Source organism: Oxyura jamaicensis, chromosome 9, assembly GCF_011077185.1.
Source record: "Oxyura jamaicensis isolate SHBP4307 breed ruddy duck chromosome 9, BPBGC_Ojam_1.0, whole genome shotgun sequence".
Lineage (NCBI taxonomy): Eukaryota > Metazoa > Chordata > Aves > Anseriformes > Anatidae > Oxyura > Oxyura jamaicensis.
This window is the reverse complement of record NC_048901.1, coordinates 18,263,034-18,283,771: the sequence shown is the minus strand read 5'-3', so window position 1 is coordinate 18,283,771 and position 20,738 is coordinate 18,263,034. Positions and strand designations below refer to the sequence as shown.

The 20,738-nt window shown below is 36.6% G+C and overlaps 1 protein-coding gene, 1 long non-coding RNA gene and 1 other non-coding gene across 7 annotated transcripts in view; 1 reads left to right on the top strand and 2 right to left on the bottom strand.

Moving 5' to 3' along the window:
- Positions 1 to 20,738, bottom strand: part of PEX5L (peroxisomal biogenesis factor 5 like) — a 103,072-nt gene that overhangs the window by 15,764 nt on the left and 66,570 nt on the right. For all 5 annotated transcript variants that reach the window (XM_035334960.1, XM_035334962.1, XM_035334964.1 and 2 more), the window contains 4 exons: positions 9,910 to 10,021; positions 6,994 to 7,203; positions 5,767 to 5,890; positions 4,502 to 4,598 (listed from right to left, as the gene is read on the bottom strand). In XM_035334960.1, the coding sequence (XP_035190851.1) occupies positions 4,502 to 4,598; positions 5,767 to 5,890; positions 6,994 to 7,203; positions 9,910 to 10,021 (543 nt within the window). The remainder of the gene's footprint in view (positions 1 to 4,501; positions 4,599 to 5,766; positions 5,891 to 6,993; positions 7,204 to 9,909; positions 10,022 to 20,738) is intronic.
- On the top strand, positions 398 to 13,601 carry LOC118171676. Its single transcript, XR_004753313.1, has 4 exons — positions 398 to 481; positions 1,979 to 1,987; positions 10,671 to 10,831; positions 13,464 to 13,601. It is a non-coding gene; the product is annotated as an uncharacterized LOC118171676 (long non-coding RNA).
- Positions 16,719 to 16,823, bottom strand: LOC118171847. Its single transcript, XR_004753428.1, has one exon. It is a non-coding gene; the product is annotated as a U6 spliceosomal RNA (small nuclear RNA).

Genomic DNA, 20,738 nt, shown 5'->3' with positions numbered 1-20,738 from the left:
GTTTCTCTTATTACTTTTAATTTCTGTTTCCAACTATTACTTCTTATCCTTTCTCCAGTAGCGTAGAGCACTTTTTAGTACCCCTTATTTTCTCTGTGGAAAGATAGGAAAGATACCCATTACTTTAATCTGGTTTTAATTATTTTTTAAATGTTATAAAGAGGTTAAGATCTTAACTTACGTTGTTATGAGGCATTTTATTCAGATTTCAACCTTTTTGGGGCACTTTTATTCTCCCTCTTTAATTTATTATAGCTTTAATGTATAGCCATACAGACAACAAAAGCGAACACTATGGTCCAATACCTGTGTTGCTGTTTCTTTATGCTGAGAGCAAGTAATCTCCTATCTCCCACTAATTATGCCTGTTTTTCTACAGTTTTCTTGTCACAGTACTGCACAGGGAACACTCATAGTGACATGTTCATACACTCTGAGCCATAGATCCTTTTCAGAATTGCCTTCCAACATAGTGTTGTAAGTAGGGCCTGCATTCTCATTCTGTAATATATGATTTTTCAAGCAACCATATTGTAATACTTATTTATATAGGTGTCTTGGTCACCAGCTCATTTTTATGACTCCCTTGTTTACATTTTTTTTTGGTCCACTGTTGCATTATATGCACATTTCACCAGGAATGGCTTGCATATTTATTTTCAGATCACTAATATTGAAGACTATAGTTTCTCTTTGTAATGTCAGAAGAACCCCCCTTATGATTACAATTCCTAGTAAATAGCTAACTGTCCTGAGAACTTGTTAGCTAGCCTTAATCTGTTTAATAGCTGCTTTATTCATATTGCATGCTGCTAATTTTTAAATCAGAATATAGTACACTAAGTCAAACATCTTGCTGAGTATCACACAGCAATGTTTATCAACCCAACCTGCAATCTGATCAAGAATAAAATCTGTTTTTTCCTGACACAAAAGTGTGTTGATAGACATTAATTACATTCCTAGCCTTTTCACTATTTATGAGTTGACTCTTACAAAATGTTTGACTAAATCAGCTCTTGACTCTTTTGCTTCTAGTGGATGTAATTGCCTTAGGTCAAGGACAATACCATAAACCATGATGTTTAGACTGACTAGTACTGGAGAAGGGGAGAAAGCTTGTTGGGGCAGTTAGCGAGGTGAGGAGAAAGAGGATAAGAAAGAAGCACAGAAGTCCCCTCCTCTGCCTCATATCACAGCATACACAGTCTCCCTGAATAATCCCCACAGAAATACACCTTCTCCTCCATTAAATGTACATCTGCTTTCAATGAGAGGGGAAAAAAGAAGTAATTAAGAAAACCCACATAAGCTACATTTGCATATAGACAATATAGAATCATATTCTGAGTTGTGATATCCAGAAATGAAAAACCCCATGTGTAACAAACATGCTGCCTCTTGCTAGTGCAGGAAGAGAGGGGATGGAAATGGAGTGCCAGCACTGGAGAAATTCACCTCTCCAGCTGGTGATGGACTGGGACTCTGAAGCTGCGACCCTTAAGGGGAGCCCAAGGTGTAGATGGGTCGGGGTGGAATGGGTATGTCTGAGGCATGGACAGCCTGCATATACTGTGGTTTGATATGCTCACCACTCTACAGCGGAGGTGCTGTAGTTGATCACTGGCTGCTGTCTTCAGGAACAAAATCTTCCATTCCAATACATTTGCGCACAGTTTCCTGCACCTGTAGTCTGCTTATGTGCTGTTGGACCTTAACTGTTGGTGAGAGGCTTAAATTATAGTCTTAACTTTTGAGAAGGTCTTCAAATAATGAGCTAAATCTGTCCCTTGTAACTTAATTTTATTAGAGTAACTGGCACATCCAAAAAGAGCCAGGCCATTTGTCTTACCATATGTATCTGGGAGAAGTGGGGAATAAATCACGCATTCTAAAAATTGCTGCCCAAAACTGCACATTTCTAAGGTTTACAGGCTTTGAGATACATCTTGGTCTAAGAGTGTAGAGATAGAGTTAGGTATAGTTTGTAGTATATCGAGGTTTCTTGTGTATGCATTCTGAGTGAGCAATGAGGGCCAAGTTTTATATTGTATTTTGAGACTTAAAACCTAAGCAGAGTTTATGCATATACATTTGAACATACTATCTCCCTCTGCAGTTTGTAACTGTCAGAGAGAAAATAAACCTTCAAAAAACCCCATCACTGTAGGATATCTTGTACCAATAAAACCGTAACAAGGAACTTTCTGGTATGGCAGATAATGAACAAAGACACTTGGGCCAATACAGCTTAAGAGTTAATAATAGGAAACATATGAAGTGAGCAGCATACTAAGAAGGAAGTTGGCCACATCCAGTGACAGCTACCATGCTACTGCCCTTTCCAAGATTCAGATGCATTTCTTCCTCATTCTATTATTCTTATTAATTCAAAGCTTGCCTTTGTGATTTTGTATGACATAAGTGCTGGTAAACACAGGATTTTGTTAAGACGATTGCATAATTTTAATGAAAATGTAACCTAGTTGCTTAGTATTTCACTTTGAGGAACTAAATCTAACGTCAAAGATGAGTAATGAAGGCAATTGTCTCAGCAACTACTGATGGCTAACTGCAGCAGGTTTGACAAGATGAAATCTTTAGGGTATGACAGAATCTGTTACATATGCAAAGGTTACCCTTAAATGAGATAGACAAGATCTATAGAGGATGAAGTATGGTAAACATATGCTTGAATAAAAGCACCACTAATGTAATTTCTTTTACAAGCAGATTAAGAACTCTGTCAAGACAGATGAGCCTGGCTGTTGGGAACTGACAATTTGACAGTCCAAGTATAAGCAGGATGAAGCACTATTAATTACCAGGTCAACAACATTTCATGACTTGAGTGGATCATGAGTTTGAAAAAAAGGATCTTATGATAAAGCAAAACAAAACATGAAATATACCAGAGCATCAGATAAGAATTTTATGCTCTGCTTTTTTTTTCAAGTTGGCTGATTCAACTTAAGATTTTTAAATTTTGAAATACCATCCATTTTATAAAATAGTATGGAGACTCCAAGGATTGAATCTATACTGAATTAAAAATGCTGATTTTTGCTTCTGCAGTTATTCTAGTAGAATGGGAAATAGACCATATAAAGTAGAGGTGTTGTATTTGCAATTGCTTTTACAGAAAGCCACACACTTAAAATCTGTGACTGTCTACTTGATTTAAACACATCTAGGTTAAACATAAAGATGGCATTTATATCTATGAGGTTGAGGAATAGCCTCCTAAAAAGTGGTTAGGGGTACTTAAAGAGAAGATGGACAAAGCATATGTAAACATGCTGTCCATCTAAAGTGGATATTATGCAACAAATCTTTTCCATTACTAAGATGTATGGATATTGTACAGAATGAAAAAGATATCATGCATCAGAACTAGTTAAACTTTCCAGGGGAAAAATAAAAATTGAAAAAAAAAAATTATCCTTTCTGTAATGTAGAAATGGCAGGAAAGTAAAGGAGACTTTTTCACTTTTTCCATAATGAAAACATAGAAATGGGTCTTGATAACTAGGTTCTATTTCTCTTTTCTGCAAAAACTGGTGCATGATCTCCAAAAAAGACATTTGGCATTTTGGTGTCTCATTTTTCCATTTTGAAATGGGACTATTAATTTTCATTAATTTCCAGATATTACATCTAACAGAAAGCTTTTGAAGTGCAGGCTTAAAAATAGCTGTAGAAAAATTGAGAGAAAAATTGCTTTCAACTATAAGTGAATCCACCAAACAACTCGCTCTCACCCCTGCCAGTAGCATTGGCTGAACTTGAAAACTTTCACTTAAGAAATAAAACACTGGAAATTAGGTGTATAAGCAATCTGAACTATATGAATGCATATATAAATGTGTATTTGTACATATATTTGCATACATATATATATAATGCCATATGTCTTTACGTAATTTCCATAAGGACCTGTTCAATATACCAATATGCCAGTGAAAATGGGCAAATCTAGAAACCTGCACCCCAGAGCCCTCCTTAGTGGAGTTCATTTTCTGGCAGAATGTCCTGTGGACACACCGTTTTCCCACCTGTGGAGATAAACTACTACTGAATGTTGGCCTAATAATTCTTTCCTATATTCCTTTGCCATTTCCCAGTTCTGGGTATTCCTGGTTGACCAAGAGACCTTGAGAAAAGCTGTATTACAGGAACAGGGAACCATAAGAAGTTTGATTTTCAGAACTGGAGGAAGGGAAAGAAGATACCGCTGTAACTTGTAGTTTGACATGTTTTTGTACAGGAAGGTCACACAGTTCACTGCAGTGTTAAACTCTGAATGTTTGATACACTGACAGTTATGCTAATTTTGTAATATACTAATTTGGAAGCAGTTTGAAGATTCAGCTGTGTGAGGCTTTTAACTGATGATCCTGAAAAATTCCCTTAAATAGTTCTTCCAGCATGTGAACAGTTAGCCAATGAGACAATTCCTACTTGCTTTTTTAATGTTACTAAATCTACCAAATCTTCTTACCTGTATTGCAGGTGCAAGTTCTAGTTCTGATGTTGAATCAGCGTCCAAGGCACTCTTGACATTAGTCAGCTCAGACTGTGATCTATTTTCTGTGGACCTAGAAATAATGTATTTACATATTCATCACTGCAGACTAAGATGCTTTGCCTTATCTATTTCAGGTTCATAAGCTCATACAGACTAATTAGGTTAACTCTTTTAACTGAATTGTTTAACTTGGAGATAGCAAAAGTGCCTAGACCCTTTTCAGTGTTCCTGCTATTCCATTTATCAGTTCTGTGCAGACAATCATAATGCAACAAAACAGAATCAAGCCTGATTCACTAGTAAAGCACCAAGCACATATGGGCATTAAACTACTATAACGGAGTGGAGACTTTGCCTGTACCACTACACTTTCATTTCATAGAAATGCAAAATGAGGTTTAGGCAATGACACAAGAATGAAATTGCAGTCAGTGTCTAAGAATCAACAACCACACTGCCAGACTTCATCCTGGTTTATGTGCCTGTTTGTGCCACAAGATCCTATTTTCTTCCTTAGAAAATGAAGCTCTGTAGGCCAAAATCAGGTTAACTGAGCGAAACTCTTCTATAAAGCTCTAACTTAATGAAACACTCAGATAAAGGACTGGTTAAGACACAGGATGAGCATCAGTTGGTCAGGAATCTGCTTCTAGCATACAAAAATGATAATCATGGTCATGCATAATGCAGCGAATGAGTGTTGCTTACATACAAAGAAGACAGCAGAATTAATCTATATGACCTGGTCCTAAAGGTAAAGCCCAATTCTTCCCTCTTTTACATCCTTTGTAATTTTAGTTGAACTGTGTGAAAGAGGTAGTACTTGGCTTGTATATTTTTTCTTGCCTCTTCCACACAGAAATTCTGCGCACTTGATGGCAAAGAAATTACACTGGGTATCTGTCAAACCACTGCAAAGTACCTTTTTTTTTTTTTCCTTGTCTTTTTTTTTTTTTTTTTTTTACTAATTTGACTCACATCTGTAGTCTTTTGGATCACTGCATTCCTCTGTGGAATTTTCACCACCATCTATTTAGCCACTGCACCTGCTATTCTTCACAACATTAAAAATTGCTGACAAAATGTAATTATATAGTGTACTTGTTTATGATACGTTGTCCAAAATGTCTGCTTGCATGCTTTCAATGTAATCCTAACAGAATTAATAATATGATTTGTCATCGTTAATTAAGAGAGCTGGACTGGAAATATTTTTCTCAGAAAAGCAAAATTTGTACCATAAAAGCTCTTTGGATGGAGCTCTAGATGATGATGTTCGTTCTGCAGAAGGGTGGACCTTGCAGCTCCTCTCTCCATGAAAGTTGACGTCATCCCATTTCTCTAGCTGTGTCTGGATATCAACTGAAAGATAACAAAGGAAGATATGAACCTATCAAAGAAACTATTGTTTCTTGAATTAATTCCCCTCTGTTAAATATAAGTTCAGATGAAATTGTGAAGCCATGCCACCAAAGACTATTTTAATTAAGGTTCCAATAGACAGAAATGTTGTGCACCTTTCTAGCTGATATTCTGTAAAAATACTTGGGAGTTTGCAACATTTTTTCTAAATCATTATTTTTAAGGCCACTAAAAGCAGATTCATGGTCAGAATGTCAGTGGAAATCACGATTTAAAATCATTGGTTTGCATGTAATTTAGATCTGTTGATGAAATTATACTAACAGGAATATATTTTAATTTCTTAATTGTATTCAAATTGTATAAGTAAAACTTATTCTGGTGACTACCATTTACAAATGATTGTGTATGCAACCGATAGGATTCACTCATATGTTGGAACTTGCCTTGAAAAAATGAGATATTCAGCTCCTGTGTGATGATAAAGTTATATAAAAGTTCTATGTTGATGAAAGGAAAATTTGCTACCTTGGTATAAATTACATTTACCTTGCAAATTTCTCAGTTGCGGTGCAAGTAATTTAGTTTGGATGGAACTAAATTAAATTCACCTTTTCCAAAGCTCATCTATAGATCATGCTTGGCAGGATATTGAGTTGTATTCAGGTTTTTTGTTCAATCTGTATAAATATAGCTCTTCTGTCCAGAGCTTTTTTCTCTGGCATGCATAGGTGAAGCAGTACTTAAAAAATTATTGTGTATTTCTAACACATGCAGATCTGAAAAGGACACCCAGTGTGGGCTGTTTCTGATCTGTGCCCTTTATTGGTTTCTCATGATAGCATTATAGATTTTTCTACCATTTTACAGATCCTGACTTTTTTTTTTTTTTTTTTTAAATCCACTCAGAACTTTATTTGCAGACTTACTAAAAATATGTATATTGATAAAGGCAAAATGTTTACACAAAGTTAAGTTTACACTCCCTGCTAAAGTGCGGTGCAATGGAAATTCAGATCTTGCTCATTATTTTGTGCTAGTAACGAGGAGAAACTTGTGCTAAACAAGGCTATGTGACACTGATACAATAGCTACACTCTTACCTAAATCTAGTGAAGACTTGTCTGAAACTCTGACGGTCTGGACTTTCTGCTCAGTGTCCACATTGATAAGGTCAGAATTGTCTGTCTTCTTTCTGTGGGTTGAAGCTTTTAAGCCTTCACCTCTTGATGGATTCTCTGATTTCTTTGCTTTGTTTTGGGTTTGTAAGACAGGTTCACTAAGATCCAATAGATCCAAACCTGTTGATAACACTTAGAGACAAAATGTTAGAATTCAATGTTAATTCAAATAACTCACATTTGGTTGTTTTTTTTTTTTTTTTTTTTTTTTTTTATTTGTTTGTTTAATTGGAAAAACGAATTATTAAGTTAATGTATTTTCATTTGACTATAGTAGATGTGTATTTCCTGCTAAAGATGACAACCAGCATACTCAAATATGGCTAGTGATCTCAGGTGCTTAACTAATGCAGTTGTTTAAAAAAGCCTGATTTGCAAGAAAGGCTTTTGCTCTGAAAATCTTCAAAACATCCTCTGAGGTCTTAGTTCACAGTTTTTCTTATGTTGTGAAGGTTCCCTGTACAATTGAGTTTTTAGATTAGATTTGGCTTAATCTTATGGCTTACCAAATACTGGTAACAGCTGCTTAGGTTGTTGTGCTACATGCCATTAAGGAAAAACCTGAAGAATGAACAGCTTTCTCTAACATTCAGAGATTTTATTCAGAGATGCTGGATTATGCTTTTTTCATTAAACAACAAATTTCAAAAAAATTATTTCTAAAAAAATACTTTGAACCAATCTTTCTTTTCCTAGTAGGCAATTCACCTTAGTTTCCTAGAACTCTTAATCTAATTCATTGCTCATTAAGGTATTAATACATTTGTGCTACAAAGGACATGGTTTAGTTATCTGACTCTGTAGGTCAGGTTGATGGTTGGATCTGGTGATCTTGAAGGTCTTTTCCAACCCAGATAATTCTGTAATGCCATGATTTTATAAGGTAAAAAATATTCTAACCTTTGTACTTTCAGTTTTTCTGGACAAAGCTTAAAAACTACAGAAGGAAGTTAGATGCTCTTGTAAATTCAGTGAGAGTTTGACTTCTTTCAGGTTCTACTAAAAACTGTAGTCTAAACTGTGTTTTCTGTCATTAATTTAAAAGAGTTGCATATAAAATCAGGTTCCATCACACATATTAGAACATGTTGCGTGGCAAAACAAATGTAATTGTGAAGTTAACAAGAACAAACTTTCTAAATTAGGAAAAGAACTGGAGAAAACAAGAGCTACCTTTGCTTTGCCCATGGTTAAAGTTTGGCAAAAAGCAATAGATGCCACTATTCTCTGAAGCCTGTGTCCGTTAGAGATGCAGAAAATATAAAAAAGGTGTGAAAGAACAGTTGTGCTAGAAAAGCTTCAAACAAAGGAAGGTGAAGCACTGAGAATATGATCCTAACAATGAGAGAGCTGTGCATCTATGCATGACTGAAAAAGGGCCCGAGATTCTGACAGTAAAGATTTTTGCTATGCTGGAAGAAACGGGGCGCAGAAGACTATAGCACAAAAGACAATAACTTAATATTTCCTTCCTGCAAACGAATCTGTGTTGCCTCATATTTGGTCAAAAAGGAATAACTGTATGGTCAGCAATTGTTTCTACTGTTATTGCTGTTTGTCCTTTTCAAGATAAATATTAACTATAATTAGAAATTCTATTGCTTGCTCTGTTAAAGACCATATCAGTATATAAGCCAGGCTTCAGTCCGAGTTTCTCATTTATAAGCTGTTTGAAGAGTAATATTGGAAATTCACACAAAAGACAGGAAAACTCCCTCCTTTGCATTATCAGTTTACAGGGGAGGTGTTTTTGACACATATATTAATGTTATCTCTTGTAGTGCTTTATCTGTCTACTTGGTAAATCACCAGATTTCATCAGTCTTCACAAAATAAAAAACTTATAAATACAAATCTGATTAAAATGCCCCAAATCTGACAGATATTCACGGCAGATATAGGATCTTACCCAGACATAAGATACTTAATTTTTACAACACCATCTTAAATAACTTGAAACATTTATATTAATCCCTGTAATATCTGTACCTATATCAAAGGAAAAAAAATACTCTTTACAATTGTTAATTTAATTCAGTGTTCCAGTTTTGCTACTAGAAACCACATACTGCTTTAGACGCATTAATTAGATGTGAAGATAATCACCCAGCTGTTAATTAGTCATTTAGTTATTTTAATAATTTGGATGTATATGGATTTTAATTAAATGGCTTATAACGAGACCAATCACTTTATGAGACTGCAACAGGACATAGTAGCACTATTGATTTTATGGTATCTCAGTAAATCAACTCAAATGCTTAGATTACCTTTGCACAACTACTGAATAGGAGAATGCCAGCATCTACAAGCACATCCAAAGGACAACACACTTCTCTTAATTCAGAAGGCTTTCAGGATTTCTTCTTAATTATCTGCTTTACTATTTCACCACAAAACAAATCAGGCAAGAAATTTCTTGGATCCTTTCAGTACTGAAGTTTCTGAACTCAAGTCTGGATGAACTGTTTTGATAGCTCTTCCTTTTTTCTCAGACATCCACATCTTTCTAAAGAATGGGTTTGGTTAAAACCAGAGTAAATGTGGCTTATTCATGAGTTATATTTTTGCAAAAACAAAGATTGAGAATTTGTCGATCTGATATGTACTTCCTGTTGAAGTTCCCTTTAATTCAAGCCCAGAGATCTGCTAGAACAAATATGATTTGGATCACACCAGATTTACCATGAAAAGTAATAGCTTTTTTTTTTTTTTTCCTAGTAATAGATCAAATAGTCATTTTTTATAAGAGACTAAAAGAAATTACTTGACAAAATGCACCACAATTAAAATAAAATTACTTCTCTCTCATGAGGTATAGTACAGAATTTTGGTTACCTGCAGTATTTGATGTTACAGGCCTTGCAACAGCTTCTGGTTTAGCTTCACAGAGAAAGTCATCAATGGAGGGGCTCAGAAGTGGTCTGCTTTCTTGCTGCTCATTCACCAGCTGACAACAAAAAATCTCAGGATCACAGAGTGTTGTTGGGGTACACAATTTGAACAAATACAACATTTTTGTATAATATCATGTGCTTTAGTTTTGATTGCTAGAAAGTCAGAGATTGCAATTAGGAGATGTACAAATAGCTCTGGGCTTAAAATTATAAAAAAATAAAACAAAACCAAATCAACTTAGTTACTCTCTTGGGGCAAAATTATGTTCCAGTTTTACAAATTGCACAAAAGTAAAGCAGCAAGGTGATTTCTTTCATAGCAATTATTGCAATATATTGCTCATAGGGCTGAAGTATTCAAGGTCTGACGTAACTCCCTTCAAATCAATGGGTGGAGTTGGCCTTCCCTGTCACCAGGAGACTAAGCAGGGCATTTTTAAACTTTGGAAGTGGTCTTGTTTTCACCAGTAACATGCCTCCCCACAGAATTCCTACAACACCATTCCATCTAGAAAATATGCCTGAGCCCATTAAACAATAACTTGCTGAGGTGGAAAACACCTCTCTGCAATACAAGGACATATGAATGACAGCGGATGGACTCTGGTGAATTTATGAAATTCCTGCATGAGTTTTGACTGTGTGAAGACTCATAATACAATTTGTATTTTAAGCAGTTTTCCCTTTTTATTGTGAGTGCAGGACTGCTACCTAAAAGAAATCTGTATATTAGAGGCTTTTCATGTATTGGGTATTAAAAAACCTAAAGAGTAATAAAAGTCTCATAAATAAAAGTCTCCTCTCTACAACCCCTCTCTGACAGCAGGATCAAGACCTAAGTTGAGCTGGATGGACGTCTGATGGTGTGGCCTTCATTTGCTTTATCTTTAATAATATGAACACATGTTTTTCCTTTGTTACTTTCATCTGGAGCACTTTCAGCTTCACCTTTATCCTCTCTCAGCTCCCTCTTTCTCTCCTGTTTTTGCTCTTTTTCCACTGTTGTAATTTTGAAATGTTCTCTGTGTATGTTTGAACTTTTAAATTGAGGACACTAACATGGTCTAAAACTGGCAAGAAAAGGTATTCCCTTATCCTAATTTGATGTTTATTGATTACTGGCATTTAGCTACTGCAGCCTCTACAGCTCCTACAATACAACAGCTTAGGTTCACTGTTGTTTGTTACTTGGTATTCCAATGTCTCAAAGAAATACTGGTGCCCATAACTTTGATTGGTCAAATATTTAAGCTGGTACCTAAAACTGACAGTCTGTGTAATATAATATTAATTTGCCCAGAATCTGGCCTGTAACATCATTACTATCTGAAATAGCAATTTATACAATTAACGTGGAAGATTGCTTGCCCAGCTGGGTGTAGCAGAATATGCAAACTGGGGGAACTTAATTCAGAAATCTGGCAATGACATTGTCTCAAACTCTCATTCTGCATGTGCTAAACCTAGACTGCAGATACACCTTACAGGGGGAATAAATAATCTGTTTTTTTTTATAACTATCTGAATTGATTGCTCATATTGCTGTCTCTTTCATCACACAGATGTTACTTGCTTAATTTGGTAAATCTCAACACGTGATTGGAAATTGCATTTATACCAACTGCACACCTTTGATTTTGATTAAAGGTGGCTCTACATTGCCCACATTATCTCTAGGTGTATACTTTTGCCTAATACAGATATTTAAGACTTAAGAGGACCTAGTACATCCCTACACTATATATGTATTTCTCTGTGATTTGGTGATCATATCTATTGGCAAAAAAAATGAGTGTGGATACCTATTTAATCCTTGTCCAAACCACTCTCAATATTTTAAAAGTTTCTCTACGTTAAAGGTTTCTCTACGTGTAAATCTAAAAACTTCATAGGAAATACTCTGTTTCTGTATCTATATGAGCATATCAGAAGGGTACACTATCATGTAGGATTTATATGCTGTTTAAGTTTTGCAATACGTTCCATGGAAATTTTCTTTAATAGGAAGGAAGGAAAGGAAGGAAGGAGGGAAGGAGGGAAGGAGGGAAGGAGGGAAGGAGGGAAGGAAGGAGGGGCTAGAACAACAAAGATAAAAATCTGAATTTCTCCAAGGTTCAACCAAGTATGAAGTAGCAGATTTTTTTATTTTTTTTTTATATATATATTTATTTTTAAATAAACAAAACAAAAACTTTTCAAAGGTGGTTATCACATCACCAGTCATTTCTGTATTATGTTGTTTATATAATGATGACCAGCCCAGCCACAGGACTTCTTAGAAGTGTATTGATAAAATTCTACCATCAAACTGAAAGAGTTTGGCAGATATCCACTTCTTCATAATCAGTTTTACCAGTGAACACCGAGATTTAATTCTTACTAAGCTGTGTCTTTGCGGTGCACTTGCAGCATTTTTATTTAATTAGAAAACAAGTTCTTCTCTGATTCTGTCACTATGTGAACATATACACTATATTCAACAGAAAAGGGCCATCCAGATGATCAGAGGAATAAAGAACACATTTTACAGGGACTCTAAAAGAAGTTGACTTGTTTAGGCTAACAAAATGAAGATTGAGTAGGACTATAACTAGTATTCTTGTATATATAAAGAGAGAGGGGCTGGATGACATTGGAAGTGGAAAACTATTTCAACAATAGAAAAAAAGTTGGCACAAGACTGAAGAGATCTCAATTGGCCATGAGTAGATTTGGTATGCAAATTAAAAGAATCTGTCTAACAGCAGTGAATTGAACAAACAGTATAATTTTTAGGGTTGGGGGACAAAAAGCCTAGCTTTTTAAAGTGGCATTTGAAAAACTTTCTTCATGGCTGTTTATTACGTGACTGCTTTTGAGAAGTGGGCGATGGCCCAGAGGATTCCTCCCAGTAGTGTCCTATGCTCCTGTGACTAAGAACTGAAAGCTGTAGGAGTGCCTTTTTAAAAAAGGATTGTTCCTGTGAAAAAGTGTGCTTTCAAATGAAATATCTGGGTTGAAAAATGAAAACAAGTACATGATCAAGTCTACTAATTCTCAATATATACAAACTACATAGCAATAGAACATACTGGAAAAACGTTTTTGATGTGAAGCAGGTATTTCATGATGAATCAAACCTTAAGAGGTTAAACAGTGCTGTGAGTGGACTTTTTGCAGTAATTAAGTAGTCAGAGGGGCAGTTTCTGACATTTCTGTGTATGCAATGCCATTTGGTAAATCCTTGGTCTCACACTTTGAATTTCATTTTGCTGTCTCATATATTGTACCAAATTTATCCCTCTTTTAACTCTACTCAAATTATTAGTTATATCATGCATGAATTTGGAGTAGTGTTATAAAACATTCATGAGATGAAAACTATTATCTATATTAAAGTAATAATTTATGGTTCTCAAGCACCTTTTAGGGTGAATATCACAGAATGCTTTAAAACATTCATGAATCAAGCCTGGCACCACCACGGAGCTGAGAAGTATTATCTCTGTGTTGCAGACAAGAGGAGCAAAGTGAAATTAAGAGAGCCGACCAGCATCATGCAGCGCTGGAGGAAGAGGCGCTGGGAGTGAGAGCCAGGCTGCTGGCAGTGCTCCACCACATAATATTTATGTGTGCGATATTTGTACACACGCCAAGCTGTATAGACTCAGACTGTAAAATTATTGATTTCTGAGTACTAATTTAGCCAGCGAGTACCATAAATTCTCATAATGTCTCTAAGAACTTAATTTTTCTTTACAGAATCTATTTTAATTAAAGAAAAAAACACTCCCTTAACTGAAACATATCTAAAATTTGTGAAGGGTGATATTTCCTACTACTAATACATATGAAGATTCTCAACCATAGTATAAAATGCTCCTCATAAATTCAAATGAATTTTATGTGACTGACTTCTGCCACTGAACAACACAACAGAAAAGGCTGCTTTTTTTTCTCCCCTCAGTACTGCAATTGGACTTTTGCATACCAAATATCTGTGAATTTTGGTGCTTTGGGAAAGATACTGGGAGGGTCAGAAGCATCACTTAATGCCTGATATCATCCCCATTCCTTAAATGTATTCAAAGTGAGGATTATTTAGTGCAGGTCTGAGATGAGGCACAGAGGCCTGGCCAGCAGGCAGTGGTGCCATGCCAGAGGCCGCAGCTGCCATGTTTTACCTCAGCAGCTGCCAGGCAGGCCACAGCCCAGAGCACTGAGGGGAACCACCTGACCTCCATTTTCTGTGCCCTGCCACCCACCTCTGCCCCAGCTCTCTGCATTTACTCATCAGTGTAATTTATTATCCACAGCTGCCTTTACTGGCGAATTTTCCATTTCCCCCTGCTCTGGGTTGGCTAGCACTCTCCATTCTGCTCTCAGAGCTTCTGTGAGGAAAGGGGGGTAGAAGCAGTGACTCATGGTACTTCCCGCTCTGGGCCCTCCTCAGGTGTGAGGGGTAGGTGTCAGCCTGATGGACAGAACTGGAGTGGCTGGTTTAATGCTTAAAAAAGAAGTCAAACTCTAGGTGGGTTTGGATATGGGTGTGCTAAGGCTGGAGGAGAGAGATTGTAATGTGGTAGGAGTGGTATTGGCCCTGCTGAAATGGAGAGGTCCCACGAGGGGGCTTCCCTTCCCTTTAGCCAGTATCCAGCTTAGTCCCAGCTTCCACTTGTTGCCTGCCCAACTCTTCCTATGCCCTACTGTCACCCCCAAAGCCTCTGATGCTGTATTTTCTCCCTTTGTCCCCATGGGAGTGCCCTGCCTAAAAAAAACCTTAGAGGAGCTGTTGTCCCTCAGCCTCTCCTCAGGCCTGGTTCTGCTCTAGGGGCCCGTGTGAGGCTCAGTGAGCACCTAGCTGCTACTATGGTGACAGCTCTGCTGTCCCATAAAAACTTTTATGGGACTTTTCTTCTCATCCTGGGGTCGCTTGGTCTCTGGTCTTAATGCAGGTGCCTGTTGTGGCGCTGATGGTGGTATTGTGATTTACTGTGCAAGAGAAAAAGTGAAATTACATATGGTATAACAACTGCCATGCCTTTGGTTTTGCTTTGCTCCCAGACTACAAATTCCGTTGTAAAAAGAGATTTATGGAACACCTAGTCAGTAGCCTGTTTTTTTTTTTTTTTTCCTTTTAATATATATATATTTAAAGGAGGAGGGGGGCAGTTGACAGGGTTGTGTCATGAAATGGGGCTGTGAAATGTTTTCACAAGGGAGCTTACTTTGGCTGTTGGGTGGAGGGGGCTGGAGCACACCTGGTGCTCAGGGGATCAGCAGCGAGGACCAGCTTCTTAACTAGTGTTACCTTTACAGCTCGTGATGTTCACCTATACAACCTGCCCTCATCATGGCTTCATGCTTTGCCCTCATAGAGGCTTACACCACGGTCAGAGGTGGAACATGTTGATGCTGTCAGTAAGGTATAGACCTAAAACACTGCTTTTAAACCCTCTCTTACTACATTCCTATCTTACTGTGTTTGTGGTGCACCATTATGTGGTGTTTAGTTTCTTTTTTATGTTAGTAGAGCGTAACGTACTGCTAGTCTTTAAGATAAATGATTTGGGAGCTAAATTGTGGGGTTCCAGTCAGGCAGAGACAGCTAATTAGCACCTATGTTTTGAGCACATAGTGAACTAGTTCTCTAAAATTAAATGCTTAAATTCCCTCCATTTTCAATAGGAAGAGATAAATGCCTAGAAAAGCAGCTCCAGAGGGAGATCCTCCCTGCTTAATTTAGGCTCTCCCTCAGGAGGCTCTCAAAGGCACCTAGCTTTCCCAATCACTATATATGGAACTTACTTTAATAGGACTGGTTATATAGGCACCAAAAACATAATTGTAATTTGCTACCCAAGTTAGTTGGATTGGATTCTACAAGTTATGTCATCAGAGGATGACTGAATTATTCAAGGAATTTACTTAGGAAGCCCCAGACTACTACTGGATAAGATCCTGTAGCATTCAGCAGCAAACCTACACGTGGGTGTTGATGGCTTTTGCTGTACCTCTGCCCACACACTGTGCTGAGAATGGTGTGGTTGGGCTGTAAACCGGATCAGTAAAATGATCCGACTCAAAAAGCTCAGGGTATGATAATGAGTGGTCAGCATATGAGAAAACAGGAGCTTCTTAATTCAGAATTTCTATAGGAGAAATAATGTTCTTGAACATTGCTCTGAGAGAAGCAAGGGTTGCTTGGGTAAGCCTGGATAAGCAGGTAAACTAGATAATAGTTTGTCAGTGCTATGCTACCTATTCTTTTAGTTTTTAACTCAACCAAAGGGCATTACCTAAGACATGAATGAACTTCAATTGCTAATTAATTTATATGACATATATCAAATTTCTTAATAGATAAGTTCTCTGTACATATTTGGCATATCATGATCTCTGGTGGCATTCACTCTAGCATAAGAGAAAAACAAGTGATTTCTATGGATTCATTTCCTTGAACAAGGTATTTTTAAAAACTGATAAATGGGAATCGGAACTAGAAATTGAGGTGGTGCTTCTCTGAAGCATAACTGGAAGTAGTGTTTGTGGATCGTGATCTTGACAGGATAAGTATTGAGATACCTCCTTTATTGTCTCAGAGGGAGGCTTGGAAAAGGAAATACTTATAAAATCAGTAGTTTCATGCTAAAAAGCTCAAATTGCATGAGCTGTGTTTTTCTTCCCTTACTCTTCTAGAATGTAAGTATTTCACAAGGAAAAATCATATCACTACCACCCCACACTTTGATATATATATATATATTTTTAATATAGTGTGATCACTACTTGACTTCTGGCATCATCCTTGTGCCAGGGTTATACTAATCTTTTCTCTGTCACTCTAGTGTGAATTTATGTCCCAACAAAACTGACATGCCAGCCAAATATTTGGTTTTCACAGGAACAGAGAATCAATACACGGGGCATACAGTATAACTGACTTCCACCTAACACAAATTGTGGGAAGCTCTAAAACAGAAACAAACTCATTTCGCCCTCCTTCAAAGAGCAGTTTGGTGTTGCTACCTCTCTGAAGATGAGTTTCACTTGGCAGGTGATAACTGGTACTCAGTTGCTAAGTAGTAGGAAGTGTGTGCAGCGGCCTGTGAATCAGAGGTGACAGTATCTTACCTGAAATCACGCAGGCCCAGCAGTTCCCTGAGGCTTAATGCTTACAACTGACCCACAGCTTGTGTGAAGGCTGAGAAACTGTGGGAGGATTACTATAGACATCATATTGGATGTTTAAATTCACAGGAAAGTAGTGTTATTTAAAACTTGTGCTTGATGTCTCAATCAGTAAATGGTAACATGTTTATGTTGCGTCTTCATAAACAGCAGTTGCATTGATTTTGTGGGATCTATTGCTGTGTCATGGTAGCATCCTATCTGTGTTTCTCAGTGCTGACCTATGCAAATTATAGCGTCTAGCTGCAATGTAGAGCTAAATATCTTAAATACCTTGCAGTTCACCATGTTTCCCTCTATTGCTTTTTGTTTGGCTAGGAAAACTAAAAGGAAGCAGTAGCCAAACACAAGGTTGTATCTGACTCCTGCATTTTGGCTTCACTACAGCAAGCCACTTAGGCATGTCCTGCAAAACTCAAGGTTAAGCACGTGCTTAACTGCCTTGCTGGATTAGAGCCACTGGGAGAAAAGTTGCTCTTGTCCAGTTTTGACTGGAACTGGCAATTTGGCCTTTACTACTTATAAAAATGTTACTTCACGTCTTTCTGTTGTGTTAACATCCACATGCTTTGTGTACTTTTTAATTAAAGGAAGCTGTTTGTTGAAATCCTTTCTTGGGTGTTAGATTTTGCTTACCCTCACCTGGCTCTGCATTGTCTTCATGGTCTTGCCATACGACATGTTTTAGCCTCTCCTTTTCCCAATACCCCAGTTCTCCCTGCTGGAGAACTACTGTACAACAGTGATCAAAGACAAAATTAACCGTCGCAGATGCTTAGAGGTCCCTGAAGTAATACAGTCACTAAAAAAAATGCAAAATGTTCTTCTAAGGAAATGATTTCTGTAATGTTAGTTCATGGAAATATTTAGTCTGTATTCCTAAAATGACTTGCTTGTTGATTGAGGGGTTAACAAATGGGACACCTAAGCTGAGAAAATGCAGGTTGGGAAAGTCCTGCAGCATTCCTGTTCTGCAGAACCCATTTACTGTTGAGAAAGCCCTGGAGAAATCTATACTGTGGAAGACCTGGAGAGGCACAGGTGCTATGATAGTACCTACAGAAACAAATGGTAACTCATGGTGCTAGATTCTGGTTCCTGTTTTACTCATTGAAATTACTTCTTGTGTGGCAACTTCAACTAAAGTAGCAGCCTGACTTTGGGAACCACGGTTTTCTGTTTCTTCTAAATAAGGATTTTAAATAGATGACAAATTCAAGGAGTCCTGTTTCACTCATATTGCTGGTACTACTTCTGTAATCTCTCAGCATCTCTGGGGCAACTATTATGACTGCTTACAAAATAGTAGGAAATTATTTATTTATTTATTTATTTTGTCAGCTGAAAGACCACCAGAATATTGAACTGAGCTGCATGTACAAATGCTTTGTCAATCACCTGTCATCCACAGATAAGTTTGAAAGTTTTTGCAGTAGTGGATTATATACAGCTTTGTGCACTGTTGTGAGTATGGTGCATAATCAAATGTCAATTAAGATGCAAGATATACACCTGCTTTTTTAAGACCAGATCTTCATGATATTAGCAGCATGAAGACTAAAGATGAAGAGAATTAACAATATCAAGATTTCCATGGCTTATCACGAGTGCCAATTTTGTAAAGCTTATGCAATCCCTGCTGATCTTCAGCTGTGTTGAAAATGTTCCACTTCCCATGTAACCAAATTCATCTTTTACTGTATACTTACATATAGGCTGTAATTATTTTGAAATCACATTTTTATTTTATTTTTTTTTTGCTTTCTGTGGAGTTCTGTAGCATATCTAGAACAAGGCTGTGTTTTTGGATGAGTTACTGTGGGCAGTCATAGGAACCAAATCATAATTTCCTGTTGGATGGCTTCTCTGCAGGGATATGGCATGGTGTGTGTGTTGGCTTTGATATGTTATTTTGCAGATTGAAATGCTTGAAACTTGAAAGGTGCTTGAGAATGTTTGAAACTTGCAATGGAGTGTAACACTTTCATTGTGCAAACAAGAAGTTAATTGCATGTCGAACAATTGTAGTACATAGTGTGCAATTGTTTAAAAGCACAGTTTAATTTTAGTTAGAATATTCATATATGAGGAATGAACAGTTTTCTGAAAAATAAAAGGTTAAATGACCATAATACATTACTTGCAAAAATTGTCGAGCTCTTTCTGTTCGTATGGAATGGTAGAACATTTTTAAAATGCACGAAATGGTATAGTCAGCTTTATTTGATGGAAAAAATATTATCAATTCCCATGGTAATTTCAAATTAAAGCTTATTTCATGGAAAAATGTATTTAATTTGTGATGGAGAAACTTGTATAACTTTAGGCAAGCAGCCAATTTATGACTTTAAAGCATATTATCGAGGCAACTTTCTTTATTATGCTCATGAGAATATTTCTGCTCAAATTATACATACTGCCCTAAAAGCAAAGTGTTAAGCAATACTTAACTTGGAGGTAAAGATTTAATTAATATTTGTACTGCTAAGCATGCGTTTATGCACTTTGGATTTTCTTACACTCATAGTATTTACCTATTTTTAATAACAGATGAAAAAGTTTGCAGACTTTAGCGTCTCCTGCTAAACTACTCAAAATTTTTACAATAGATAACAGTAGACCCAGTTGAGATGTATGAGGAGTATGGCTAACGAATCTATCACTAATCTTGTAAAAGGAATATAAAATTAAGATCACAGGCGTAGTCCTAAAATCACTGAGGAAATTACCCCTGTTCTCACAGGGCTGACTGGAATTTATGATAAATTATTGTAGTCCAAAGTTAATTGCTGAAGATTCCTAAAACTGGCAAGACTTGCTTTTTTTTTTTTTTTCTTAAAAAGAAAAAAAATGAATGTATAGGAATTACTTGAAATGAAGTTACTGAACAATTAGGACTTTTATATTGAAAACTTTTATTATGCTATTAGTTTTGTGATGTGAGTCCCTGATACGTGTCCTAATCTACTCAGATTGGGAGTTGTATATTAGCTATCTTAATTTTGTTTCCTTTATAAAATTTGTCAGGCCACATATTAGTTTCAAGGGGAAAATAAACAAAACAAAAAGCATCTAAATAAAACAAGGAGAACCCACCCAGAACAGTTGAATGTAGGCACTGGAAATGTTCGTGTATTTTTACTTAAGCTCTTGAGGAAATATAGGTGTGCCTGGGATCAACCAGTGACAAGTAAATTAAATTTACTTTCAAAATCATAGCTCCTACTCTTAATAAGAACTAAAACATTATAATTTTTTTTCTTCATAAAACCTTAAACAGCTGAGAGTTAATTGGAGTGCAGTCATGAAAAGTTTTTTTTGAAATATTTGTGTCATTGCCTGCATTTTTCATGGGATAAGCTGAACTTCAGCATGTTTCTTCTAATCTAACTTCACATTTTTACGTACTTTCCAGTTTTAAAATTAAGTATTCTTTAATATTTGAAATTATAAGTAGTTAATATCAAACTCTGAGCAATGGCTGCATGGTAAGCAGGCACCTCCCTGTTTTTCTATTAGAAACAGAAGTTGGGATAGCTTTCCATATATAACTTGCATTTCTTTTTCCTTTGGTGAATTTTTCATGGACTCCCAAGTCTA